This window comes from Filicampus tigris, chromosome 21 (assembly GCF_054856515.1).
Source record: "Filicampus tigris isolate MCC_2025a chromosome 21, RoL_Ftig_1.0, whole genome shotgun sequence".
Taxonomy (NCBI): Eukaryota; Metazoa; Chordata; class Actinopteri; order Syngnathiformes; family Syngnathidae; genus Filicampus; species Filicampus tigris.
Genome location: NC_141237.1, coordinates 12367568 through 12395489, shown reverse-complemented (window position 1 = coordinate 12395489; position 27922 = coordinate 12367568). Strand labels below are relative to the sequence as shown.

Here is a 27922-nt window from a genome sequence, read left to right as displayed (position 1 = left end):
TCATTCCCTGTACCTGCTACAGTATATTTTGTTAATCGCCACATAAATTGTGGCCGAAACATGCGTGGGCTTGGTTTACCATGTTTGGATCGTCCTCTTACCTGGGAAAAAAAAAATGCTTCAATTGATCAATGGGACTTTATCTTGACTTTATCGAAGCATTCACTAAGCTTTATAACATATCCAGTACCCTATGGAATAAGGCATCACCTATTAAAATTAAAAATTGTGGTCCTACATGAATCATGGAATCTGAAAAACATGTATTTAGAATAATTTGCATTAATCTTGATAAACAAAGAAATCAAGAAAAGCGGTGGCAGCCAATTCTAGCAACATGATGGCAATAACTGACTTCTGTAGGTGTCAGCGATTTGATCATATTGGCTACAAATGAAAAATAACACGCATTGACTTAAGTCAAACTTTGCTGCCCCCTTGTGGTGGGTTGGATGTTAACAATAAGCTAAAGTCATCGATTCACCATTTAACCTCGTCAGTGTGTACTGTATTTGAAATGAGACGTACAGTAAATGACATGTTCTCTTTGGTAATCATCTCTATGCCAAGGTGATGTCACAAAGAATTGGGGTGAGAGGTCACAGGGAGAGTCTACCACATTATTCCTCTCAATGCACGTAAAGCACAGAAACCTCAAACATGAAATGTCAAATCCATGACATACCAAAGGTAAATGTTATTTGCTTTCATCTATGTAATTGTATTTAGTTTCATTTCTTCCTTGCCCATGCTCCAGTAATCCAATTTTTCAATCTTCACCAGAGAGGAAAAAAACAAACACCAAAAAAACAAACTGAATTCTAAAATGAGCGCCCTCTGCAATCAGGACGATCTAATGCTCTCGTTGTTCATTGTTTATTCAAACAAAACGAAAAAAGTTTGTATACAGATTACATTGGGCTTTTATTTTGAAATGCATCATCAGATCTCCATGAAACGTGATGGTGGTTGTTGGAATGTTTTGTGGGTCTGGGGTCCATAAGCCCAATTAGCGATTTACAAAACAACTACTTACTCAATGCGTGTTCATTTTCTTTCAAGAAGGTATCCAATGTAAATAAAGACTCACACAAATTGATTGAATTTGCTCATCAGTTTTCTTTACCATCTCTGAAGTTCAGGAAATGATCAGATCTGGGCAGCTTCTCCATCCTCGCGAATGCTCTCACCCGAGATGGGCGAGGGCAGAAAAGGGGGTGCGATCCAACATGCAGCTCTCACATTTATACCGTCTTCAAAATCTAAACATAATGTGGGTTAGTCTCCTCCCTGGCTGGCCCTGCCCATGGGGCTGATCTTCACCAGCTGGTCCCGTGCTGAAAATGACATCACTCAGGTGATGCTCAGGGCTCAGCTGATGCCCAATCATGGCTTAGCTTCAGAAAACAGGTGAGACGTGATTGGTCGTTACCTGAGCCCTGAGCAGTTGTGATGTCATTTTCAGTCGACAGAAGTGACAAAATGGCCGCCCCCTGAGATGGCTAAAAACGGGTGGATTAATGCTTATTCCACAAACGCAATATTTATCAGAATGCCTCGTTTCAACTAGTGGGCCTGCATAGAACATATTCTTGAAAAAAATATGTTTGGGTTGACTTCCGCTTTAACTCATATTAAGAGGCAAAATGGATGTTAAAAAAATATGGCATTAAAAATTCTTACAGCACAGCCAATTTTATTCATGTTTACATATACGTGGTTGAATTTCACATAATTTGTCACACATTAGTGTAGTGTAGCTCAAGTTTTTCTGTGGAAGCTGCTGCTTATGGTCCCTTGCAGAGAAGCCTCTTATCTGCAAGCAGCCGGGCATTTTGCTAAGGAGCCTGTACTTGAACAACTTCACAGGATTCTCTGATCATCTTTGAAAATGGCTTGTGTTGTGGAAAAAGTGTGTTGTCAGCAAGTGTGCTGCTTACATTTGTTGGTTGATTGCGGAGGTGCTGCGTGAGAATAATACTGCCCTCTTGCTTCATTTGACATGTAATGGGAAGGCTGTGCAGGAGGAGGCTGCATGACTTGTCTTAGAAGAGAAAATGTGTCCAAAATGGATGCTGTTAATGTGTTAAGAGTTTCAGTAATTTTTGAAAAATGTTCCGCAGCTCGTTTTTCAGAGGCCTTGAACAAGTTGATAAATCTTTTGTTCAAATGTCGATTCTCCTCCAATGCATGAAGCCACTGCGTCTCCGCAGACAGCTTCCTCTTCAGACGTTTGTGCCTGCGTCTCTTCAGTTTAGCCTTCAGAACAAGAAAAAAAACCGGAAATATTGTGAACAGTATGATAACAAATTTACAACCGAATCTGCCAAATTTATCGAAAAGAGAAGATGCAATTAACAGAGTCAGGTAGTAACATTTGCTCAATTACATATCCTTGAGTAACTTTTTGAATAATTGCTGCTTTGTTATAAAATGTTTATATTACTGGACATTTTACTTTTGATATAATAATTAGGTACTTTTGTCATTGTGAGAAAATTCTTCAAGTTGATAAAACTTTATTTTGACATATCAAATAAGATGTTAGTGCCTTATTCAGAATTATTTAAATGTATGGCATTTCCTTTGGTAGCATTATATTTTGGGGAAATGTAATGTGATGTTTTTTTCAGTTTCTATAACTACCAAGTACTTTTTGACTATTGCCCAATTCTTTTTTTTTTTGTTTGTTTTGTTTTTTTAATGGAAGTGACGGAAGTCACTTGTGATTGGGTAGTTTTTGGCTAACTACTGCTGCCTAGAGCTTGGCATTCTGCTAAATGTGCTTAAATAAAAACACACTTGGAGAGGAGACACCGCCTATCCCGTACATAGAATGCCATCAATTCAAACATTCCCCAGGAACTCAGTGAAAACAAAAACAAATACTCCACTACCTTTTTACAACTGAATGGAATATAAATGAAGGATTTTCCTCACAAAGACTTTTTACGAACAGAGGCCTCTCTGCAAGGCACCCTAACGATGGTCGTTTGCGCCCCAATACAATGATACCACATTCCGGTGGTGTGTTGATTGATAGATTGATAGACAAATGCAGCCTTGTAGAAACGGCACTACAAATATAACATATTTAAAAGGGTGTCACCTGTGAAAGCAGCTCATCAGTGTTGCCATGGATGTTCAAGGCATCCCAGCTGGACTGGCTGCTCTGACTGTTGCACCCCCCCCCCCCCCCATTAAGCCCAGGAACAGTGCTGGTGGATGGGATGGAATCGTCCACTACACAGTCAGAGGCAATTGACTCTGGCTGTGGATGAAAATATAAATAGTTTTATGCATGAAATGTAATAAACAATGTTTTGGAGGGGAAATAGTATATCGCTATATATTCTATTCATATTTTAGGACTCTTACCCGATTTGTTGCTTTGCCGTGTTTTGATATGTGGGTGGAAGTAGGCCAAGTGGTTCAAAATAAACTGGTCCGTAGCTGTTAATAGCTCATCTGCCTGTCCAGATTTCTTGCTGTTTAGCTTGACGAACATGGTTCCGCAATTTTCTAGGAACTCCATGACTTGCTTATCTGTTCAAAACAAAAAACAAAAAATGAAATAAATACTATAACTGATTAATTAAATTAAAATCTTGTATTTCATTTCCTTAATTTGAATAATGTGATGTGAATGTCACACCTTGTCTCCTTTTTAACACAAACAAAAAGAATGATGTTGCATATGTTGAAATATGATTTATACATGGAAAAAATAGGAATCAAAATAAAGTACATTTCTGCTTTTGTTATGTGTAACGCTTCAAATTTAACACGCGCACGCACAACTTTATTACTTGCAGGTTGGTGGAGGTCGACCCTTGTCTTCAAACGTCTCTTTCACGAATTGCTTCACCACCTCTCTTTTGCCATCCGTGTCCTTGTCCCAGTTAGCTGGGAGTTGAGCATCAGCAGCGGGCTCAGTAGCAACAAGGTGGTCTGCAACATCTTCCCAAACCAAAAGGGCAAATGTTTGAGTAGGACTCGGAGATATTCCTTGAAGAAAAAAATACAATTGCATTCCTACTGATGAAAAGTATATGCATTTAGCGCTTTTCCCAGACTTATTGATACAACCGTATGTGACGTTTTGCGAAAACGCCGTGGAAAAGCAATGTATTCATTAAAGTTAGGCACGCTTATCTGATAGCAGCGCAAGATGCCCGCCGGTGACTTCACTTTTATCTTTGGGGAGTAGGCGTGATAGTGTTGCGAAGAGGAAGCGTATAACAGCGTTCGCAAGCCACATTGTTCAATCGTAAAGGATAGCATTTTTTGCATTAAAAAAGAAAATGAAAACTGAGGCCAGCATACAATTTTATTTTCTAGATTTTCCCAACGACCCGCAACTTGAACAGAAGAGGAGGATTAAAATGTAGTTACACACCATTCCAATAGGCGGCAGTGTACACTTTTGGCTTTATCTCGCTGGTAAACAAACCGAAGAAGATCAAGCAGAAGTAGAAGACGGTCGAGTCGCAACAGTCTCTTCTGAATTTTTTCTTTTTATAATTTGTCATCTCCTCAGCGTGAGTTCGTAACGTCTTTGTGTCGCAAAAAGAGCTATAGTATACAGTATAGCAAAGGAGGAGACAATTTTGAGATCTAGGAATTAACATTTGACAACCCACGCACTTGCTTCCTGATTTGTCGGTGAAGAGGCAGATACGTCTTGAGCTACTCTGCTGCAAACATATCAAAGAGGTCGATACTCCGAGCAACAACGTTTGAATCCGAACAAAACCGGACCCCCTTCTGTTCGTGTCTGTTTTCTAAATGCGTCCCTGGACACTATGTCACTGAGTTGGGGCGGTTGTGACGCCAGTGTCGCGACCGAACAGCGCGCGCTTCCTTCGCTTGTCGAGTATGGAGCGTCGCAAGCAGAACCCAACTGCCAAACCGTCCTCATGTCCGTTCGGGTGTCGTTATGCCATTCTGGTATTCGACCGCTGCGTCTTCCGGGAGCAGGCGAGGAATCTCTTCTTCTTCAGCTCAGTATGGACCCGGAGAAGTCCGGGGAATTCCGTCTGTCGCTCCAAGATTGCAGCGGCAATGGTCGTTGCGCGGTGAGTTCGTTGCCACGCATCACAGTGGGTATTGTGTACGTTTTTGCTGTGACATTTGGCCTCGAAAACGCATTTTTTTAAGTATGGTCAATGAGAACAAAACTCTTGTGGCCTTCTAAACCGTCTTCAAAGTCTCGTGCGTTATTCCCATTGTGCTGCAAGTTCGCTATAAATACGCTTAAAGGCCATTTACAGGTAATCATGTGTACATAGCAGTTTTACGACTTTGAACCAACTGGAGCCTCTTAACTCATTCATTACCAGACCTTTTCAGACCTATTGTGAAATTACATAATTATGTCATTGGGATGGAACGAGTTAAGTGTATTTTAATGTTATATTTTTGCTCTTGTCACTCAATATCAAGTTGATATTGATTCTTGAGTTTAATTCTCAGTCTCTCATTGTAAGGGGCATAAGGAACAATAATTCCCCAGAAAAAGGGTATCACATTCCCCCAGGTGCGTTCGGGTATGGCAGCTCTCCTTGAACAGAAAGTGAAACTCTCTGAGGCAGATAATAGGCTGTTGTAATGGATCGCAATATGGCACCATCTTAGATGAGACAACATTATATTCTTATTGTTATTCTCTCTTACTCCAGACTATCGCCAAGTATGATTTGAGATCTGTTAACTATGAGGTGAAAACGCCCAAATGCCACGAGCTGAGTCTAGCAGCGCCTCCGCATGATCGTATCGGCTTCAACTTCCGCTGTGAGCAGGAGGCTCAGCGGTGGGCCACTGTAATGATGTCATCACTGAGGGAAACGCACAGAGGTCAGCGACTCTTTCCTTTTTACATCCGCACCTTTCTTTGCAAATTACAATCATGGTTTGTGTGAGCGTTTTGATGAGACATGGGGCGGCAGGGCTCAAGTGGTAGAGTGGTCGTTTCCCAGCCCGAAGATTGTGGATTCGATCTTCAGCCCTTGTGAGCATGTTGAAGTGTCCTTGAGCAAGATACTGAATCCCCAGTTGCTCATGATTCTGCGTCAATATTAGGCGAATGAAAAGACCGCACTTTGAGTACCTTGTACGTCGGTTCAGCTCAGGAGCGATATGATTCTATTCGATACGGTGTAGAAACAATCCGCTAGGTAACATTTGTCACATGTTCACAGGCAATTTTGGGGGATGAGTGCTCAAGGCAAAAAAGGGCAAAATGGTGTGTATCGGACTTATATCATCACTACTCCTACAAAAAACAATACAGTTACATTTTGGGCTACAAAATCACTGACACAAATATGTGGATAAAACAGTGTTAAATAAAGTTGTGTTGAATATTAAATGAATGTTTATTTAATCTATTGCCAAAAATGATTTATGATTACAATTGAAGATGTTCTGCATTTAAATACTCAATGTTACTTGTTTGAAATTACTTGAACAGAAATGGCCGTGTTTTGGATCAATAAATCAAGACTACAGTAAACAGACCACTCATTGTAAGGTTTGTCAGATAAATTGTGCTTCGTGAACGTCTCAGAGGAATCTCCCGTGTGCCTACCAGCAATAAGGATGTCTGTTCTTCATGTCTGAAATTATTCATTATTATTGTTAGATCGGGTGATATCACTCAAATTTGTGGATTTGTGAATCTCTTTGAGACGTACGATGAAGGGCAATACAAAGAAACTCATTCTGTTTTTGTGTCTCGTTTACTCAGCGGCATCCTCCAAAGATGATGACACAGATTTTCTCCAACTACACGACACCTCATCTTTGCAGCAGTTAGGTGTGTATGGAACATTTTAAATCTTATTTCACAATTTGTTCCTCTGGTGGTAATCACCTAATTACCCCTTTATTATTAATGTGTTCATTCACTCATCCATGCATTGACTCATTGGAGGTCTGGCAACAGCCTCATCATAACATTTGTCTGGTTTTTCACCTTAAGTGGGCCCTTCTGTGTGCACGTGTGTTTGTAAACATTTACAGAAGACGCATGCATCGAGCTTACCAAAGCCATCGAGGCCGGTGACATGAAGGCGGCCTCCAGCTTTGCTGCCAAGCTTTCCTGCCAAAAGGCTGTGCTGAAGATCCAACCCTCGATACGACAATGTCAAGACACTGAAATCAAGTAGGTTGTCTGTTCCCAGAAACGGTTGGTATTTTCACCTAGATAGCAGACCTGCCAACTTGTAGGCATGACGCGTTGTTGCATACCCATAAATGGCGCACGTTATGGACGACGCCCCTCTAAACATTCTATTAATAAATGGCTTGATGCAAAACACTGATTAAAAAACAGTCTCATCGTGAACAATCGCTGCCACCTTGTGGCCATATCATCATACGACATTGACAATTTTGAGGCAGGACCTCTCCGTTTAATTGATGGCGATTGTTCCACTTCATTGGAGGTCTGAGCTCTCCCAGGTGCCATTGGGGTCATTTTTAGCCCTCTGTCTGCACTTGCACTGCGTCGTCTTAGCTTCCCGCAATGGTGTGACCTATAAATTAATTGGCGCGACAATTACATTCAACACAAAGGAGAAGTGAGTCTTGGATGTTGACTTCACACCGCCGGTATTGGATCTCATTATATTTTGCTGGCATACCGAGTGATGTGGCCATGGTAGAGTTTCTCTAATGATGGCTGTTTTCTCAAAACAGTTTGACTGTTGTAATCGAGGATTCTACGTCATCATGTTGCGTCACGATGAAAGTTTCTCCTGGAATCACGACTGCAGCTTTGAAACAGCAGGTTTGTGTGCCGTCTTGTATTCTTTCACTTGTTGTGATTTCAAGCGTATTTTTTCTCCCCCTTGGGATTTAAAAATTTTTTTTTTTTTTTTTACATCCGACACCGTAGATGTTCCTCGAGTACGGTTTTCACCCGTCGCTGCAGCGCTGGGTGATTGGCCAATGCTTGTGCACTAACCAGCGCTCGCTGGCCTCATACGGCGTTCGTCAGGATGGGGACACGGCGTTTTTGTACCTCTTGTCGGCGTGCCAGGCTCACCTGACCCACCAACTCCTCCAGCAGGACCAGGAGAGCATACTTCTCCACAGTTCTCTTCCATGTGCTGCTTTGCTCCCTCACTCTTCCCATGACAGTATCACACCTCAAGAACAGAGACTCTATAACACCTTGCCGCCTCGATTAAATAGCGGCGATGCTGGTGAGTGACGCGTCTGATTTTGCGGTTGTCGTACCACGCAAATGAAATGTGTTGACATGTTCCATATTTGTCTGCATAAGGGTCGCAGAAAAGAAATCCCAATGAGCAAGAAGTCAATGCCTTCAACGTGAAGTTGCCTCAACTAAATGAATTAATCAGAAACACAACTTCCACTCAGGTAACTCGCTGGAGAGATTCATTCAGTGGACACAACTTATAAATGCAATCTAATGAAGTCCACTACAAGAGCTGTGTATATTAACAAAATAATAATCTTGGGATAGGGATGTGGGATCATGACCTGTGTGCTGAGACGTATGTAAATAAATACAAGACTAATTGCAGAGAGTACAAACACCGACCAAACCCGAATGTCCAGTTTAGGCCCAGTCAGCAACTCCCATCCATTGTGTGAAGCTCTCTGCGGCGATAGAGGGCTTTCACTTGCGATGAACAGAGCGCAACGAAGCTAGATGCTAATGCTAATAGGCCACGTTCTGTTTCGTCAATGATTGGCAAGCTGTTAACATGTTACAAATTCATGTGCGTTAAAACAAGTCATACATTGCTATCTTTCAACCTATTTTCATCCGGCACTCGAACACAATATGCGCATGTAACTGTTTATATGTCGGAATCTTGAGAAAAGATGACGCCCTTCGTGGCGTGAATGGCGAATACCATGTAAAAAGCCACATTCGAGCCATTAGGTGAGTCAGCAATGCTCACGGCGCATTTCTTAGTCGGATATTTGCAAAGAATGAAAAGCCCTTTCTCAGTCTTGTTTTTGTTGTGTTATAGCTTGAGGCGACACAAAGCAAGGAAAATAACGTCACTGTTGTGCTTGACATTTTTGTTTCACAAAAAGCTTTTTCCCCACATATTGGTCACATACTGGTGTTCTATTTTCTATATTGAAAAAAAATTACAAAGAGCTAGAAGCAAACTTTATTTCTGGTGTTGTGGGTCAGTGTGGTGCGTTGACATCTATTGCAACACAATCCTAGCTAAAAAATAAAGAATAAAAGTGTCCATGTATTCCTTCAGGGTTGGCCGTGCCCTTCTTGTACTTACATCAACAAACCGACGCGGCCAGGCTGCGAGATCTGCAGCGCCAACCGCCCTGAGAATTACGCCGTTCCGGGCGAGTACCAACCAGATTCACTGGAACGCCAATGGCTTCAGCAGGAGCAGGATGCAATTAGACAGTACCAGCTGGTAGGAGAACCTTCTTTAGTGCAACTGAGTCACTGTTGCTTATTTTGATGCAAAATATTTGTCTACAACCCAACTAAGTAGAGGGTGTCGTTAAATCGATGGTGTTAATGTGCATACTGTCTACCAGTGATGGGCAACTAGCAGACCACACTGAGTGGTCCTTTTGATTCGTATCATTTTTGTCATACATCAAGAGTGAGGTCCAATGTGCTGCCCCCGAAAAGTTCCCCATCCCCGCTGAATACGATACAATACCCACGGTGTGAGCAGCTGTGAGTGAGTTGCGCCAACAATGTATGATAAATTGACAGCCAATGAAAATCCTTCTTGTTCCAGGCAAGGGAAGAAGAACGCCAGCAGAATTTTGCCCAATTGGTGATGATGGACGGCCAGGACTTGGTGCCGAATCCCGAGCCTTTGGACTGCAGGATCTGCTATGCAGAAGTTAAGCCAGGAGATGGCGCACTGCTCAGGGAATGTCTCCACTGCTTCTGCAAGTAAGAGATGTGACAAGGGAATAGATTGATAGTGAACATTTTTGATCATGCTCATTCTTCTTAAATCCTCAGAATTTAAATGATTTTTTCCTTTTTTTAAAAAATAATTTGTGTTTGCCCAGAGAATGCTTGCGCAGTGTCATTATGCTGAATGAGAAGCCGGAAGTATCCTGCCCCTACAGAGATGACACGTATGCCTGCACATGCTCCTTGCAGGAGAGGGAGATCAAAGCTGTGAGTAAAACCAAGACACGTTGGAGCTTCTGCCGCCCCTCCCTTTAACATTTTTCTTCCACCCGTTTGGAAGTTGGTTACACCAGAAGAGTATCAACATTGGCTGCAGAGAAGTCTGTCAGTGGCCGAGTCCCGATGCGAAGGAAGCTACCACTGTGCCACCGCAGACTGCCCGGGCTGGTGCGTGTATGAGGACACGGTCGACGTGTATCACTGCCCCGTATGCACGAAGCAAAACTGCCTCATTTGCAAGGTATTAAGTATGACAATGATGTACGACAACAATAAAATAACTTTGGAAAGTGACTGGTCAAAACATGAGGCACACCTGCACACTTTTTTTTTTCCAGGCTATTCATGAGGGAAAGAACTGTAAGCAATACCAAGATGATCTCGCAGCCCGCGCGATCAACGACTCTGCCGCACGCAGGACAACAGATCTACTTCAAGTGAGCTAAATGTACAAGATTGTCGGGACGTGTCCACATTCCAAGGGATGTAATGCATTTCATGTCTGTTAACAGACCCTAGTGCAATCTGGGGAGGCAATGCACTGTCCCCAGTGTGGCATCATTGTGCAAAAGAGGGACGGCTGTGATTGGCTGCGCTGCACTGTCTGTCACACTGAAATCTGCTGGGTCACCAGGGGGCGACGTTGGGGGCCAAAGGTGGGTTGAGTTGTTCACTTTTCAGTTTCCGTGAACCCATTTTCCATGGAAAATTTCCCTGAACCCATTTTCCAAGGAAAAAGTAAAATCAAGTGAATTCATTGGTTGTAGACCCCAAAGTCAAATAAAATGAATTAATTGGTTCCAGGCTCAAACTGTCACGCTCATTTTAAATTTACTTTCAAACCAAAGATAAAACAAATGAAATAAAGTTCTTTATTTATAAAACAAAGAACGAGCATGCAATGGATAAAGCCATGGACGTGCTAACGATTAGCCTCGATAGTTGCTACCCTTTAACCTGTGCAACCTGTGTTGCACCACTATTTGAACACAAATAGTGGTGCAACACAGGTACACAGACAATATTGTAATATTCTCAGGTACTTTACTGCCCAGCCCAACATTTTTTATGTCACAGCTTCATTTCCTGTTTTATGGTTGTCGTCACACCTTTTCGCTGCCATCACAGAAACACACAAGTGACAGACAAAAACAAAACCACTTAGCTGACAATATTTTCCTTAAAGTAATTCTACTACTTTTGGAGTATTCAAATGGTGGTTCCGCTATAATCTGTGACATTTTTTGTGTTTTATATCTGTGCAGTGTGAGAAATAAATTGCGTTTAGAAAAGTAGTAATACATTTTTTGTGTGTTGCTAATAAAACACATAAATATTCAAAGCAATTGAAACAATATTTATGTTTGATTTTTTTTTTTTTTTTTAATCTTTTTATTTTTCCCCAAGGGCACTGGCGACACCACAGGAGGATGTCGCTGCAATGTCGATCATCAAAAATGCCATCCAGATTGTCAAAACTGTCACTGAGTCGTTCAAGGGTAGTCAAACCAAATATTGTCTGACGAAGTGTTAGTTGAATAAGTTATAGCCAAAAGCAGACTTTGAAAGGTTGGAGCATAAAATGCACATGTTCGGTTTCTAACATCACTGCCTGGCTTTTTGACACAATCACAATAACAAATTAAATTAAAAGTGAATCCTGCAAGATAATGTCCGAATGAATATAAAATAATGACTCTTGTATGCGGTGCCTTTTGAAAGTGATTTCCTCTCCAAATCTACCCTTCCAGATGTGTGTGACTTTGACATACTTGAACCAAGATGCAATACATGACACCAAAGTGGACTTTTAACTTGTGCACAAACTCTCAATCAGAGTGTTATCCTTGTGCCCGTGCAATGTAGATTATTTCTTAGAACATTGTATTCTTTTATAGTTTTTATAAGCATGTGTGCTTTGTTCCGTGATCTGATTTTCTGGCTGTTGAATGGGAACCGAATGTTTCCCTACGCTATATATAATGTCGCAGCTGATGGAAAAACAAGTACGGTGAATGCGAAATGTTACGGCGTGAGTAGCGTATCGATTAGTGGTCTAATGATTATAGGGAAAGTTGAGACCTGTAAACACATGTTGTATAAGCTAAAGGTCCCTTCCAGATCCGATTTACATATTCGATAGACATGTAAAACGTGCCCCTGAGGATTTGCGATCCACTGTTTGCTTTAAAGGCATGGTTTGAATTTAATTATGTAAACAAGTACTTTCAAGATGTGTCCTCTTAAGAAAAGAAAAAAAACACCCTATACAGGGTACCTCCTTAAAAACAAGACTATTCTGCACTGACAAGCCATGCAAAATACTGCACTGTCTTAATATATGATCAAATGTAATCTGTATGTGGTTTCTGGTGTGCCTTAATGCTCATTAAATACCCTTTAAATGATGACCTTTTGTTTGAGATTCTTTTATAATATACTATGATTCTATGCCGGCTGGATATGATGTTAAGGTAGTGTCTTCTATACTCTGCCCCAATTGTACTATGTAATGTAATTTTTTAAAAAAAAGTAGCGTTACTAAGTACTAAATATAAAATAAATTGGGCAGCACTACTGATCCATGCCAGACTCTATTGTATGAAAGTGCATTTGCTTTTATTTTCAAATTTATCCTCTACTTCCTGTTTGACAGCGCACGTAGTTTTATTTTGAAATATATCCCACCATGTCCGGTTTGATGACGGCTCATAGCTGTATTAGAGTCAAGGCAGCACATGGAGGCTGAAATCTGATTGGATAAAACATCCAACACCCAAATTCATTACAGGAAGTACTACGAAACGAATAATTGACAGTATATGTATGAAATTTAATAATAGAATAATTTATGTTGTAAATATACGGCAGTTCTTCTGATAGTGTCGAAGCTACCCGTGCTGGCCCTAAAGTACCACCACGACTGGCTGGAAGAAAAAAAAAAAACGTTTTTGAGCGTTAAATGATTTTTAGTTGAACATGTATTTTTTTTTCGTCTCATTTTATGTGACCCAAAGGCGTGTGACTGTGTTTTAGTGCGCTTTATTGTGTTTTGGTGCTCTTTGCTGCGGTACAAGTTTTAACATGTAAATAGGAAGATTTACCACGTGTCTGGCGACGGTATTTTGCATTTACCTTGTTTTCTCGTGATAATTATAAACAAAACACCTAGAGTTATTTCATTAATTTAAACTCACTAGCTTTTTTGCTGTTTGGTGGATTCAAAGCGGGCGGAGCCCCAGATGGGCGCGTATGGGAATGTAGTTTAACAAGCACGCAAAGGGAGGCTACTGGACATTATGACACGACAGGGTTGACGCAGAACGACTTAACGAAGATCATCTCGCGGCTGACGGGTGAGTTAAATCAGTTACCCTTTCGTCGGACGAGGCACACGATTCCACCGTAACGTAGTGCACACTTAAACAAAAGCGAAGTAGACTACTTGCAATCCAGGCAGATTGCGAGGCTGTTGTGCATGCATTTGTGACGTTGCGTCAGGACCGATTTGCGTTCATTAATGACTATTGTTTTTTAATGCCCCACTCACATTTGTACACGTTCATATATGTGCTAACTTATTTTGTGTAATATGATGCAATGTGTGTCTAAAATTGCAACCTATTTTGCAGTTATCTACTAAGGTGCAAGTAGTGCTCAATTTTCTAGCATCAAGTAACTTGCACAAGAAATAAAGTCACTGATTGGAACCATCAAAATGTATCCGTTTATAAATACGACCCACTACTGTTAGCTTGTAAGTTCAGTGCATGAAAACGGAAAAAGGAGCAAACACACTCAAGAGTGTCTGTCCCAGGTGTCCACATTGCTCAACATGGCCCACACTGAAGGGAAGTTTGACTTTGCCATCGACCGAGGAGGAACCTTCACAGACGTGTTTGCTCGCCTACCAGATGGCCGGGAGCGGGTCCTCAAACTGCTCTCCCGTGACCCCCAGAACTACAAAGACGCCCCCACTGAAGGCATCCGCAGAGTCCTGGAGGAGGTAACCTGATGTCTGAGCATGTGTTGCGAGGGCTGAAACTACAGTAATAAACAGGTTGTTAAAGGAATTCCTCTCAAGCAGTGTTGCTCAAAACAGAGCATGGTTATTTTAGACTTTTCCATTTGACTTTTGATCAGAGATTATTGCAGATCATTAAACATTTTTTCATACTGCAAAAACAGATGCCTTTGTCGTATTCCTATAATGTGTTTGAACTGAATTTGTGTTACGTCTGCGTCTTCGCCGGCAGGAAACGGGATGCAGCTTTCCTCGCGACCAGCCCGTGGACACATCTCGGATCGGCTGGATTCGAATGGGCACCACGGTGGCCACCAACGCGCTGCTCGAAAGAGAAGGGGAGAGGACGGCTCTTCTGGTCACCAAAGGCTTCAAAGACTTGCTGCACATTGGAACGCAAGCCAGGCCTAAGCTCTTTGATTTGGTTGGTAACCTGCACTGGAACAATAACAGTCCATTGCAGTTATATCTGATACTTTGCAAACCTTGAGGATAAGCATGGTTGTTTTGTCATTTTTCAAAGAACTGTCTTAGAGTTTGCCCTCTGATCAGTGAACTATTAATGGTTAATTAAGTGGTTGCTTATCCATGATTGTCTGTCTTGAAGGCTAAACGGGAGTAATTTGTGCTTGTGTAAGGTGACATTTATAGCTGTATAAATTAGACAAATTAGAGTTGTTCTGTAATCACGCCTTGCTCCACGAACAACTTACGACTGTATGTACTGAACCTTCCTGTCGGTTTATCGTCAGAGCACCGTGTCCAGTGTCCTTCATTGATTTCTGCACATCGTCCAGTTTTACATAAGCCGTTATATAATAGACATATGTGCATTCACAGGAGGTCTCCATGCCTGAAGTGCTGTATGAGGAGGTCATCGAGGTAGACGAGCGCGTCGTCCTCAAACAAGATGGCTGCCAGCTACCAAGGACGGATCCCAAGCGCGTTGTCACAGGTGTACAAATAAACTCTCCACATGCATTTTTAGGATGGGTTTTTTTGTGTGTTTTTTTTAGGTTTGAGTTTTTCCGTTTTCCCACCAACACAAAATGATGCACCATCGGCAATTATTACCAGGGTTTGTTTGTTTTTGTAAACCAGTCATGTATGAATACTATGGCAACAAAGAGGTTCATATATCCTAGCAGGACAGGGGTCAAGAGTCCTGTAGTGTTTTTCGGTGTTTGTACAGATGGTTACGTGACTCATGAATGTGTTTTCATTCCTTTTTTGCTGTCGATCTCCAGGCAGCACTGGAGATAATCTGGAAGTATGGCAGGAGCTTGATCTGGAACGTGTGGGGAAGGACCTGAAAGGAGTTCTGTCCCGTGGAATCAGCAGCCTGGCTGTGCTTCTGCTTCATTCTTACACGTCAGTGCAGCTGCATATTTTTATACTCTTTGGCTAAGTCTACATGTTCAAAAATGAGAAGACAAAAGAAGAGCTATTTTATAATGAGACGTGCCCCACGTGACAATATTATCCTGTGAGTGCACTGAATGTTGTAGCATCGTCACAATTTCCCCGTCCCGTCCCTTTACACCTCAGGTGGTCCGAGCACGAGAAAGCTGTGGGTACCCTGGCTCGTCAACTGGGTTTCACCCAGGTGTCTCTGTCCTCCGAGGTCATGCCCATGGTCAGGGCGGTCCCCCGAGGTTACACCGTCTGCGCCGATGCCTACCTCACACCCAAAATCCGGGAGTATCTTAAAGGCTTCACTTCTGGGTTTAAGGGTGCTTTGAAGGTATGCTCTTTAAATTCCGGGTTAGCGTCGGTAATTCACATAGCAAGAGACGAGTGTTTATTTTAAAAGTGCGAACTACATAGTAATTAAGTCAATTATTTGGGATTATGATATTTTCAATTCATAATTACAACTGAATCAGGAACAACCTGTCTTTTTTTCTAACATATAGTCGCTATGGTAGTCGTGGTGAGAGGTCACAAAAGTATATTTACAGCAGTGCTCTTCTCTGCTGCAACTCCAAAAGCCCTACTACTCTCGGTTTGCTATTTAAAACAAAAAGAAGCTAAAATAGTGCCCGTGCAAATGACAAAAATATTGCATTTAATGCATTGTTTAAAATGAGACACGCTTATAAAAAAACAACAATGAAGGAGAATGAAGGTCAAGTATTAACTCTCGGAATGTGGCTGTTGGCACAGTAAGTAGATGAACTTTAGACTGAGGGCCTCAAGAAGCAGGCCGATGTAGCAAAATCGAGACTATAGAGTAAACTACCGCAGTATCCAAAAAGCAAACTTTGCCCATTTCTGGTTAGTATTTACAAAATGACTTGGGCAAAAGTTAAACATTTCATGCCTCCATATATATTGAGTACAGGGCACTAAATAAGTGTAGAAGATGGATGGACGGATCAAGTAATATGACACCGATATGTATTCCAACAGCAGGTTAATCTTGCGTTACCTTCTGCCACCAGGATGTGGACGTCCTGTTCATGCAGTCAGATGGCGGTCTGACTCCCATGCAGCAGTTTTGTGGCTCGCGCGCCGTCTTGTCTGGCCCAGCCGGTGGAGTTGTGGGTTACGCTGTCACTTCTTACGACCAGATGGAGAAGAGACCTGTGATTGGCTTTGATATGGGCGGTAAGTCTTTGATATTGTTTTGGATGTACAGTATGAAGAATTGTGTTAACAACAAAGTACACCGTTTCATGGCCACAAAATAATCCGACCTTCTGTACTTGTACAGGCACATCTACCGATGTGAGTCGTTACGCAGGCCAGTTTGAGCACGTGTTTGAGGCGACGACAGCTGGAGTCACCTTGCAAGCGCCTCAGCTCGACATCAACACTGTTGCAGCAGGTGGAGGCTCGCGACTCTTCTTCAGGTCTGTCATACCGACCGACCCTTTGACCAGTAACAAAGCATAATATTTGTACTTGGTTACTGTACTTAAAGGGGAAGTCAACCCAAACATATATTTTTCATGAATATGTTCTATGCAGGCATTCTGATTAATATTGTGTTTGTGGAATATGAGTTAAAGCGGAAGTCAACTCAAACATATTTTTTTCAAGAATAAGTTCCCAGTAGGCCCACTAGTTGAAAAACGAGATTCTGATAAATATTGCGTTTGTGGAATAAGTGCTAATCCACTCATTTTTAGCCATCTCTGGGGGCAGCCATTTTGTCTTCTGTCGACTGAAAATGACATCACAACTGCTCACAACAACCACTCACGGCTCGGATTCAGAAAACAGGTCAGCCGTGATTGGTGTTTGTGAGCAGTTGTGATGTCATTTTCAGTCGACAGAAGACAAAATGGCCACCCCCAGAGATGACTAAAAACGAGTGCATTTTGGTGCTTAATTTATATTCCACAAACGCAAAATTAATCAGAATGTCGTGTTTCAACTAGTGGGCCTGCTGGGAACATATTCTTGAAAAAAATATGTTTGGGTTGACTTCCGCTTTAAGCAGCAAAATCCACCCGTTTTTAGCCATCTCCGGGGGGCGGCCATTTTGTCACCTCTGTCGACTGAAAATGACATTACACACCCTCAGGGCTCGGATAACAACCAATCATAGCTCAGATTCAGAAAACAGGTGACCCTGATTGGTCGTTATCTGAGCCCTGCCATTTTCAGTTGACAGAAGTGACAAAATGGCCGCCCCCTGAGATTGCTAAAAACGGGGGGATTTTGCTGCTTAACTCATTTCATATTAATCATATTGCCTTGTTTCAACTAGTGGGCCTGCATAGAACATATTCTTGAAAAAATATGTTGACTTGACTTCCACTTTAAGCACATTTTTTTCACTTGTATTTATTTTTGGGACAACTTTTCACTGTTTACTCGATATATTTGAAAGTAGATATCTGTACATTTGCCACCTCTGCTTTTGACCCATTCATTGTTCATCCACCTCTTGCAGTGGGTCTCACAAGATTGTGTTAGGTGTATACGAAGTAAATACCGGCACGATGTCATCTGTTGTTGCTGAAGGGTGTTTGTCTTCTCATTTTGTTTTCCTTGTTAGGTCTGGGATGTTTGTTGTTGGACCAGAGTCTGCTGGTGCCCATCCAGGACCGGCCTGCTATCGGAAAGGTACAGAACCATCATTTCTTTACTCGTGTTTGACGTGTACACTGGTAAAACGTAACATGACATCTGCTTTTCCATTTTCCTAGGTGGTCCTCTGACTGTGACGGATGCTAACTTAGCTCTAGGCCGCCTCCTCCCTTCCTTCTTTCCCAAGATCTTTGGGCCCGGCGAGAACGAATCTCTATCCCTGGAGGAGACTATGACACATTTCCGTGGTCTGACCAAAGAAATCAACCACTTCCTGTCCTCTAACCAATCACAAGTATTTATCTTGATAGCCCATCATCGATTTTCAGTCACAAAATGTTCAATTTGTTTTGCCGTTTCCAGTGTAACATTATAGTGAGTGCAAAACTATCAAAACTGTGCACTTTAACTTTCTAAAGGCTCAATTTTAATACAGTTCTTGCATTGAGTCTCATTAGCTTGTGCTAATGTTTAGGCCAATGAGCGTAATGTATAAAGTAATTTTAATGTATATATTCTTTTTCAGGCTGGGGCGAATGGCAGAAACCACTCAAACAATGGTACTTTGCCCAAAAGCCAAACTGAAATGACTTTGGAAGATGTGGCCATGGGTTTCATCCGCGTGGCAAATGAGGCCATGTGTCGGCCAATAAGAGCACTGACGCAGGTACTGGAGTAAAAAAATGTGCACTTCTGTATTAGGGTCGGCTAAATATGTTGAATATTAACTAACATGTATGCACTCTAGGCAAAGGGCCATGACACATCTCAGCACGTGTTAGCGTGTTTCGGGGGCGCCGGTGGCCAGCATGCCTGTGCAATCGCCCGAGCCCTTGGGATGAAGACCGTCTTTATACACAAGTAATAATGATATGATTTGTCGTTTGATTTATTGGGTAAATCTGTACAATATGAGCCAGTAGCAACACTCCATTATTTTTCACGTGTTCACTTTAGGGTCGGAGGTTATCTGAATCACATCCCACCTATGGACAATTTAGTATTCAATCAACCTAACATGCATATTTTTGGAACATGATCTGCGATTGACTGCTGAGCTGCGGCATAGAAAATGGATGGATGGATGGATGGATAAAACCTCTCAGACAGTGTTAATTTAAAAAGTTTTTAAAAATTAAAAAGTTAATTTAACTGTTATCATTGTGTTTGCAGATGTATTTCTTTAACACAATTTTTAGCTTGCAATATTTGTCAATTGATGGCTATTTTGTCTCATGCCTTTAGGTACAGTGGTGTGCTGTCAGCCTACGGTCTGGCTCTAGCCGACGTTGTGGAGGAGGTGCAGGAGCCGTGCTCGCTGCAGTATGAACACAACTCTTTCGGCGAGCTTGACCGGAGGGTGGAACTGCTCTCAAACCGCTGCCACGACACACTGTGCGCACGCGGATTCAACAGGTTGGCGACTTACAAAGTTCTGTCTCGCACCGTTTGCTTCTCGCGGGACGAATGTCACCGTTTTGTCACTTAGCATTAAACCCCTCTTTCGTATCCTCTCAGTGGCCAAATAACCACGGAGGTTTTTCTCCACCTTCGCTATGAGGGCACAGACTGCGCTCTCATGGTGACCGCAGCCGGTTACCCCAAAAATGGACAGTCTTCTCAAGCTGGCGACTTCCGCAGCGCCTTTACGCAAAGGTTTGTGCGCTAAGAGTTCGACCACGTCTGCCCACTGGACACTGAGATGAGGCTTTGTTCTTGTCTAGGTATCTAAAAGAGTTTGGCTTCACCATCCCGGACAGGCCCATCATGGTCGATGACATCAGAGTGAGGGGCTGTGGCAAGTCGGGCATCAAATTGATGTACAAGTCAAAGAAGGGACGTGGTCAGGCCAAACCTGTCACGGTATTTGAACTTTATTGCAGAATTTAAAAAAAAAAAAAAAAAAAAAAAAAGAGTATTGCTTTCACATGAATCCAGGCTAATTTTTAAACCTTATATTCAGCATTCTGATTAATATTGTGTTTGTGGAATATGAGCTAAGCAACAAAATCCACCTGTTTTTAGCTAGCTCAGCGGGCGGCGATTTTGTCACTTCTGTCGACTGAAAATGACATCACACACCCTCAGGGCTCAGATAACGACCAATCATAGCTCAGATTCAGAAAACAGGTGAGCCTGATTGGTCGTTACCTGAGCCCTGAGCGTCTGTGATGTCATTTTCAGTCGACAGAAGTGACAAAATGGCCGCCCCTTGAGATGGCTAAAAAGGGGTGGATTTTGATGCTTAACTCATTCCACAAAAGCAATATTAATCAGAATGCCGTGTTTCAACTAGTGTATCTTGGAAAAAAAATACGTTTGGGGCGATTCCCCTTTCATGACAATGTATCATCTTTGCTCTTCCCTCTAGATGACCAAATGCTACTTTGAGGATGGTTACCATGACACTGCTGTGTATCTGTGGGAGGAGCTTATTTGTGGTCACACCATCCCGGGACCAGCCATCATCATTGACAAGAACAGGCACGGACACTTGAATTACGCTTTGAATAAATAATAATTTATCATTCATGTCGGTGCGTCTGCACAATCTGATGAGATATAGCAAAAAATTGAGAAAACAAGGCTCATTGTTAATGACTTTGAGTTAATTAATTGGGTAACCCAAAAATTAAAAGCGTTATTCATTGCTATTCTACAATATAAGTAGTAGTGAAAATATTCAACCAAATGCAGGAATGAGATTTACTGAAAAGCTTCTTGTATTGTATTTCGTTAGATTTTGTAGGTGTATCTAATAAATTCTGAATAGTTTTGTACTTCTTCCTCAGCACCATCCTGGTGGAGCCCTGCTGTGAGGCCTGTTTGACGGAAAGAGGTGACGTGTGCATGACGGTTGGCTCCGACCCGCACTGTGCAGTGGGCACAGAACTCAACACGGTGCAGCTCTCCATCTTCTCCCATCGCTTCATGAGCATCGCAGGTTGGCTGACAACAACGTCGGGGGGGGGGAAAAAAACCTCCCAAGTCATATATGCAAATCCTGACCTTTGTGGCCCCGTAGAACAAATGGGCAGAGTTCTGCAAAGGACTTCTATCTCCACCAACATCAAGGAGCGTCTCGACTTCTCCTGTGCTGTATTTGGACCAGATGGCGGTCTGGTGTCTAACGCGCCCCACATTCCCGTTCATCTTGGTGCCATGCAGGAGACTGTCCAGTACCAGGTGTGGAAGCTTTGCTGGCTGTGCAGTTGAACTGGTCTGACCCCAAATTGTTCTTTTTTTGTTTTTTTTGTTTAGCTCAAATCTCTGGCGAATCAACTCAAAGAAGGAGATGTGATTCTCAGTAACCACCCATGTGCCGGCGGCAGTCACCTTCCTGATCTCACAGTCATCACTCCAGTCAGTCCCGCAGAATCTTTTTTTTTTCTGCTTTGTCTCAGACGCCAACACTCCCTCATCGAATTCCAGGTGTTTAGGAAAGGTGTTAGTGGGCCGGTTTTCTTTGTGGCCAGCAGGGGGCACCATGCCGACATAGGAGGCATCACTCCAGGCTCGATGCCCCCACACTCCACCTCTCTGCAGCAGGAGGGCGCTGTCTTCATTTCCTTCAAACTGGTAACAGGCGGAGTCTTTCAGGAAGAAGGTAGGACAAGAACAAATTATTAGCCGTCTTTGTATTTTTTTTCAAGCATTCAGTGCTGTGCATAGGATAGAATCTAATTATATTTGGCGAAATTCATTTCACGTTTCAGCTCTGCACGGGGACAGTAGGTAGAAGTTGTAATAACAGAAATGCAAAGATCTACAAGGTAGAAATTTAAATGACGTCTTCATCTATTTTTAAGTAAAACTTTTGAGTATTAGGGGATAACGTTTCTGGTGATGACAAATATATTAAGTAATGTATAGCTCTTGAACGGCAATGTTTTTTAGGTCCTTTGTAAAAACCTTCTGGCGACAATATTTTGGTCGCTTAAACTGCCAAAAACCTTTCTCAGGAGCTGCATTTTTTTTTTGCATTTAATGAGGTTAAAATTCTTCTTGAAATAATATATCGGTAATGATAAAATAACCACGGGATACTAATAACATGCTTTACATTTTACATGAGTTTCTTCCCACAATGCTTTTCTGTTTTGCAACCTGGCTGCTCTCGCTTTCCTCTTATCAGCTGTGACGGAGGCCCTGATGGCTCCGGCGCAATACCCAGAGTCGTCTGGAACCCGGAACCTCCACGACAACCTGTCGGACCTGCGCGCTCAGGTAGCAGCCAACCGGAGAGGCAGTCAGCTGGTGGGGGAGTTGATTGACTGCTACGGCCTGGCAGTCGTGCAGGCCTACATGGGCTACATCCAGGTAACGACGGCTCCAAGAGCAAACAGCGGAGAGGAGACATCTGGTGATGGCATGGCTTGTGCATATTGCAGAGTAATGCAGAGCTGGCAGTGAGGGACATGCTGAGAGACTTTGCGCGTCGTCGGCGACAACAGACTGGCTCCTTGGAGGTGGAGTCAGAGGATTTCATGGATGACGGCACCCCAATCCGACTGCGGGTCCAGATTAATGAAGAAGAGGTGATGATCTAATGAAGTTGACGCAAGTCTTGTCAGTGACTTGACACAATGATTCACACTGATATTAAAGTGGGAAGTCAACCTAAACATTTTTTTTTCAAGAATATTTTCTATGCAGGCCCACTAGTTGAAACAAGACAGTCTGACTCATATGTTTGTGTAATATGAATTAAGCAGCATAATGCACCCATTTTTAGCCATCTCAGAGGGCGGCCATTTTGTCACTTCTGTTGACTGAAAATGACATCATCATTGCTCAGGGCTCACATAGCAACCAGTCACGGCTCAGCTTCAGAAAACAGGTGAGCTGACAAAATGGCCGCCCCCTGAGATGGCTAAAAACGGGTGCATTTTGCTATATTCCACAAATATATTAATCAGAATGCCTTGTTCCTTTAAATGTTTTCTCTGGACGTATGCAAATATACCACAACCAATTCAATGGCAGAATCTTTAGATTTGTACTTAGAATGTTTCTCAAGCACAATTTCCATTTACTACACCACAACTGCATTTCATTACATACTGCCCGTTTTTTGGTTATCATAATACAGTACTGTGTAGGCTAAGGTCACTACTTACTTTGTTTTTATCATGACTCTTATTTAACATCAGTAACTATCCATCCATCTGGTGTAAGGACATTGAATCGATGGCAACTTAACTGTTCTGGCTGAAAACGTTTCGCCTCTCATCCAAGCAGTCGTAATCAGTTCAGTCACAGCCCGAGTGCTGGTATGACTCTTTTGGGATGCAAAACAACAGTCGTTTCAGACACATTGAAGAGAGGCCTCTGCCCACCAACAACCGTTGTTTTGGGTGGAATCACCCTTGTTATTATCCCATTCATTTGTAAAAATAGTGATTGAGGCAACTGGCAGCTGTGTTGATTGGTTTGAGGCTAATTTGTTGAGGAAGGGATTAAAGGATTGCATTGTGTATGGCAGATAGGTGGTGTCGTAAGCCGCCTCCTCTATTTGAATGTTTTTTCAACCTTAACATAGATGACCTCTGTCTCTCCTCTTTCAATCAATCTGTCTTCTCTTGACAGTATGGCTAGCTCCGCCAGTGACAGGTATGCTTCTCTCTGTTCTCCATCCGCCATGAACAGGGACGTACCCTGCTTCATTATTGACGGGGAAGAGTTCACGTTTATGTCTAAAATCTCCACTGTGAAACATTTCCACACTCCAAAAAGCTGTTGCCATGTAAACAAACAAGCTTTCACTTTATGGGGTGGTCAACCCAAGAATTTTCTTTGCAATATATTCTTCTATGCAGCCCTACTCGTCTAAACAAGGCATTCTGATTAATACTGCGTTTGTGGAATATGAGTTAAGCAGTAAAATCCACACGTATTTGTTGATCTGAGGGGTCGGCCATTTTGACACTTGACAGTGGCAAAATGGCCGCCCCCTGAGATGGCTAAAAACGGCTAATCACGGCTCAGCTTTGGTCGTTACATGAGCCCTGGGTAATTGTGATGGCATTTGCAGTCGACAGAAGTGACAAAATGGCCGCCGGGTGGATTAACTCTTATTCCACAAACGAAATATTTATCAGAATGCCTTGTTTCAACTAGTGGGCTTGCATAAAACATATTGTTGAAAAAAATATATTTGGGTTGACTTCCTCCTTAACTCATATTCCACAAACGCAATATTAATCAGAATGCCGTTTTTAGGCTAGTGAACACGCACACAACATATTATTGTAAAGAAAACTTTTGGGTTGACTTCTACTTTAAAACTGTGTCATGGCCTCTGCCTTAAAGCTGAATTCGACCCAAACATATTTTTTTTTCCATATGTTCTATGCAGGCCTACTAGTTGAAACAAGGCATTCTGGTTGATATTGCGTTGGTGGAATAAGAGTTAAGCCACCCGTTTTTAGCTAGCTCAGGGGGCGGCCATTTTGTCACTTCTGTCGACTGAAGATGACATTCAAGTTGCTCAGGGTTGCTCAGATTACGAACAATCACAGCTCACCTGTTTTCTGCATCGGAGCAACTTCGATGCCATCTTCAGTCGACAGAAGTGACAAAATGGCCGCCCCCTGAGCTAGCTAAAAACGGGTGGATTTCTCATATTCCACAAACGCAATATTAATCAGAATTCCGTGTTTAGACTAGTGGGCTTGCATAGACCATATTCTGAAAAAAATATATGATTGGGTTGGCTTCTACGTTAAAGTGAATATGGGAGCATTAATGTCCTTTAACCGCTACAGGGCACCGCTGTGTTTGACTTCACTGGGACAGGCACAGAGGTTTGGGGGAACTGCAATGCTCCACGTGCGATTACCCTCTCTGCCCTCATCTACTGCCTGCGCTGCATGGTGGGACAGGACATCCCCCTCAATCAGGTTTGATGCTTCTTTCTCTTTCGGTTTAATCTACTTTGTCCGGGACATCCATTGCATGAGCGCAGACTCATTAAATAAGCTCTGTGCATGTTTTTCTCCCCACACACATTCAGGGTTGTCTTGCCCCAATCAAAGTCATCATCCCCCCAGGTTCCATCCTGCAGCCGTCACAGAACGCCGCTGTGGTTGGTGGGAATGTGCTGACGTCGCAAAGAGTGGTGGACGTCATTTTCAAGGCGTTTGTGGTCTGCGCCGCCTCTCAGGTGAGGGTGGCTGCAATGAAATGATGCCACTTAGTAAGAGCATTGATTTTTGAGAAGTGTGTGATAACATGCGTCTCTATCAGGGTTGCATGAACAACGTTTCATTTGGAAGCGAGAAAGTTGGTTACTATGAGACCGTCGCTGGCGGCGCTGGGGCGGGGCCAAGCTGGAATGGGAGAAGTGGCGTTCACAGTCACATGACCAACACGCGCATCACTGACCCAGAAATTCTGGAAAAGAGGCAAGACATGGGATCTGGTTTGACAAAAGATTTTTTTTTTTAATTCCAATTTTATATGGTGCATTTATTTGTATAGCCAGCACAGTATTATGGTGCTAATGTGGCTTCCTCCGACATCCCCAAAATGTACACATCCAATATACATACATTGCTTATTTACCATTGTGCTCAATTTTTGGGATCCTATCATGCCTTATTTGCTGAAAATGTGCTTATTTAGTCTTTTTATGATCAGGCTAAATCCCTGTCTAATATTAAAGTATTTCTTTGGTGCCAAGGAACTATGTTGAACAGAATGTATATAATACATATTTTTAAAATGCATATTTTTATGTATTGAGTAAGGCGTGTTTTTTCTTTATTTCAAGAATTCTATGTAACAAATAGCACAGATTCGCATAATATATTATTGCAGCTAAGTTGTGCGCAAACTTTTTTGGCCATTTCTTTTTAGGTACCCAGTGATTTTGGAGCAGTTCTCTTTGCGACCTGCTTCAGGAGGTGCAGGGAAGTACCACGGAGGAGACGGTGTGATTCGGAAGCTCTTATTTCGGGACAAAGTGGTCCTTTCTGTGCTGAGTGAGAGGCGATCCACGCGCCCCTACGGCCTTGAGGGTAAACCCGTTGAAAGTGACTTGAAAATGTCTTTGTTAGTCTTGCGTAAGCGTTTCAGACAATGTTTTCGTTCTCTGCTGGTCAGGGGGTGAAGCTGGTGCGGCGGGATTGAACCTGCTTCGCAGAGCTGACGGCAGACTGCTCAGCTTGGGTGCCAAGACCAGCGTCAGCCTTCAACCTGGGGTAGGACATCAAAATAACATTTTAATACTGATTTATCTAAATATTGTATGAGCTTCCAGTACTTGACACCTATTATTATAATATACAGTCCATTTGTCCATTGACCCCAATTTATGATTTTTTTATGAGATACAAGCTCATATTTGAACGCTTTTTAAAAATTGTTTACTTTGTCGAGCACAAACTGTCGTGTTTTCTGAATTTGGTCATGTGCCGTTGGCAAGCTGAGCCGTGATTGGTCGTCACCTCAGCCCTGGGCGATGTCATTTTTAGTCAACAGTAGTGGCGCAACGGATCACATAAGTCACGGATCGGATCGTTATTCGGATCAGCAAGAAAAAAAAAAAAGTGAATTGAACTTTGGCTTTATTTATCCGCTACGAAAAACGAGTAATATTTTATGGAGCCACTTAAAGTAGTAGTTTGTTTCCGCCTTAATGAATTAGATTGCAGCATTAACTATTTAATGCTTTAAATTCTATTTAATTGGATTATTACTGTTTTTTTTAAGTACAATATTAAAGGGGGCTGTTTTTCCTTGTAAAAATAAAAAATCACAAACACATTTTTTGGGTGGTTGTTGGGGATTAGAACCGATTAACATTTCTATTCATTTCATTGGGAAAAGATGAATTGCGAAACCAAAGTCTTGCGTTACAAGCATAGTGTTGGAACGGATTAAATTCGTAGTCAATAATTTGCTTCAATATGACACAACATCGATTGCTATAAATGGGAGATCATACCATTTTAAAGCGATTCTCCAATCCCGTTAGAATAATATTCATAATGAATTGAGGCGATTCATTTTTTTTGTCATAGTTGGTCAAGAAAATGTACCTTAGGGTGACATGACAGGTTCGCCTGATGGTTGGGAATCCATGTGCTAAATCCACTCTGCATGTGTCTGTTTCCATCCTCAGGACATGTTCTGCCTATACACCCCTGGGGGAGGGGGGTATGGGAAGGAGGAGGAAGCAAATAGAAGACCACAGACAAAGCGCATGCGCTTGAATGAGACTTTCCCAGAGAGGGGCAGCGTCTTTGATTACCGCATGGCACAAGAAGGAGTGTGACCGAGCGGAAACAAAGTAAATACAAGTGGAAAGGTGGAGTGATTTGAAGGAATTACAAGATTATGAGTTCAAAGGTAGACTTTCTTTCAAAGAAGACACACATTGCCACATTGACAAAGAGAGGCGCATTAAAGTCTGATTTTTCTAACGTATTTAGCATTTATTAACCAAATATTTCAAAGGCCGATGGCCACCTAGAAAATTTTCATTTATTTTTATCGGATTTTCATTTTAGAAAGTTTTTTTTTTTTTTTTTTTTTAAATGAAGGAGAAAAAAAAACAATCCAAAAATTATTAAACATATTTTCCTCTCCTCATCTGGAGTTTGCATAGCCGAATATTGCGGTTACTCGACAATGGGGCCAAATTGTACATTTAAATTAGCGATTGATTATTGAGATGTAGC

General features: G+C 42.2%; 2 protein-coding genes and 2 long non-coding RNA genes across 7 annotated transcripts; 2 read left to right on the top strand and 2 right to left on the bottom strand.

Annotated features, from left to right (window-relative positions):
• Positions 1-1580: 1580 nt before the first annotated feature.
• Positions 1581-5262, bottom strand: LOC147127648 (uncharacterized). Of its 2 annotated transcripts, none has more exons than XR_015084274.1 (4): positions 3799-5262; positions 3379-3546; positions 3110-3271; positions 1581-2259 (listed from the first exon to the last, which is right to left on the bottom strand). It is a non-coding gene; the product is annotated as an uncharacterized LOC147127648 (long non-coding RNA). The 2 variants fall into 2 exon arrangements; XR_015084273.1 differs by having other exon boundaries at positions 3810-5262.
• shrprbck1r (sharpin and rbck1 related) lies at positions 4413-12582 on the top strand. The gene is made up of 14 exons (XM_086020835.1): positions 4413-5078; positions 5682-5856; positions 6749-6817; positions 7024-7165; positions 7702-7792; positions 7901-8210; positions 8291-8388; positions 9258-9428; positions 9765-9925; positions 10048-10159; positions 10233-10412; positions 10510-10608; positions 10684-10827; positions 11579-12582. The coding sequence occupies exons 1-14, from the start codon at positions 4806-4808 to the stop codon at positions 11657-11659; spliced, it is 2106 nt and encodes a 701-aa protein (XP_085876961.1). The 5' UTR covers positions 4413-4805; the 3' UTR covers positions 11660-12582.
• Positions 9402-17036, bottom strand: LOC147127646 (uncharacterized). The gene is made up of 4 exons (XR_015084275.1): positions 16627-17036; positions 14408-14517; positions 14083-14215; positions 9402-9919 (listed from the first exon to the last, which is right to left on the bottom strand). It is a non-coding gene; the product is annotated as an uncharacterized LOC147127646 (long non-coding RNA).
• On the top strand, positions 12925-27664 carry oplah (5-oxoprolinase, ATP-hydrolysing). Of its 3 annotated transcripts, XM_086020833.1 has the most exons (29): positions 12925-13291; positions 13399-13527; positions 13989-14177; positions 14428-14619; positions 15036-15150; positions 15443-15566; positions 15744-15939; positions 16640-16805; positions 16912-17050; positions 18205-18272; positions 18356-18531; positions 18763-18903; positions 18985-19097; positions 19482-19652; positions 19755-19892; positions 19961-20099; positions 20608-20720; positions 21029-21180; positions 21262-21422; positions 21498-21599; positions 21669-21843; positions 22372-22556; positions 22628-22774; positions 25004-25138; positions 25252-25401; positions 25485-25642; positions 26097-26257; positions 26343-26440; positions 27364-27664. In XM_086020833.1, exons 3-29 carry the CDS (start codon positions 14007-14009, stop codon positions 27514-27516), a joined length of 3939 nt encoding a protein of 1312 aa, XP_085876959.1. In that variant the 5' UTR covers positions 12925-13291; positions 13399-13527; positions 13989-14006; the 3' UTR covers positions 27517-27664. The 3 variants fall into 3 exon arrangements, with proteins under 3 accessions (XP_085876959.1, XP_085876960.1, XP_085876958.1); XM_086020834.1 differs by having other exon boundaries at positions 12925-13527; positions 14086-14177; XM_086020832.1 differs by having other exon boundaries at positions 12925-13527.
• Positions 27665-27922: the final 258 nt, after the last annotated feature.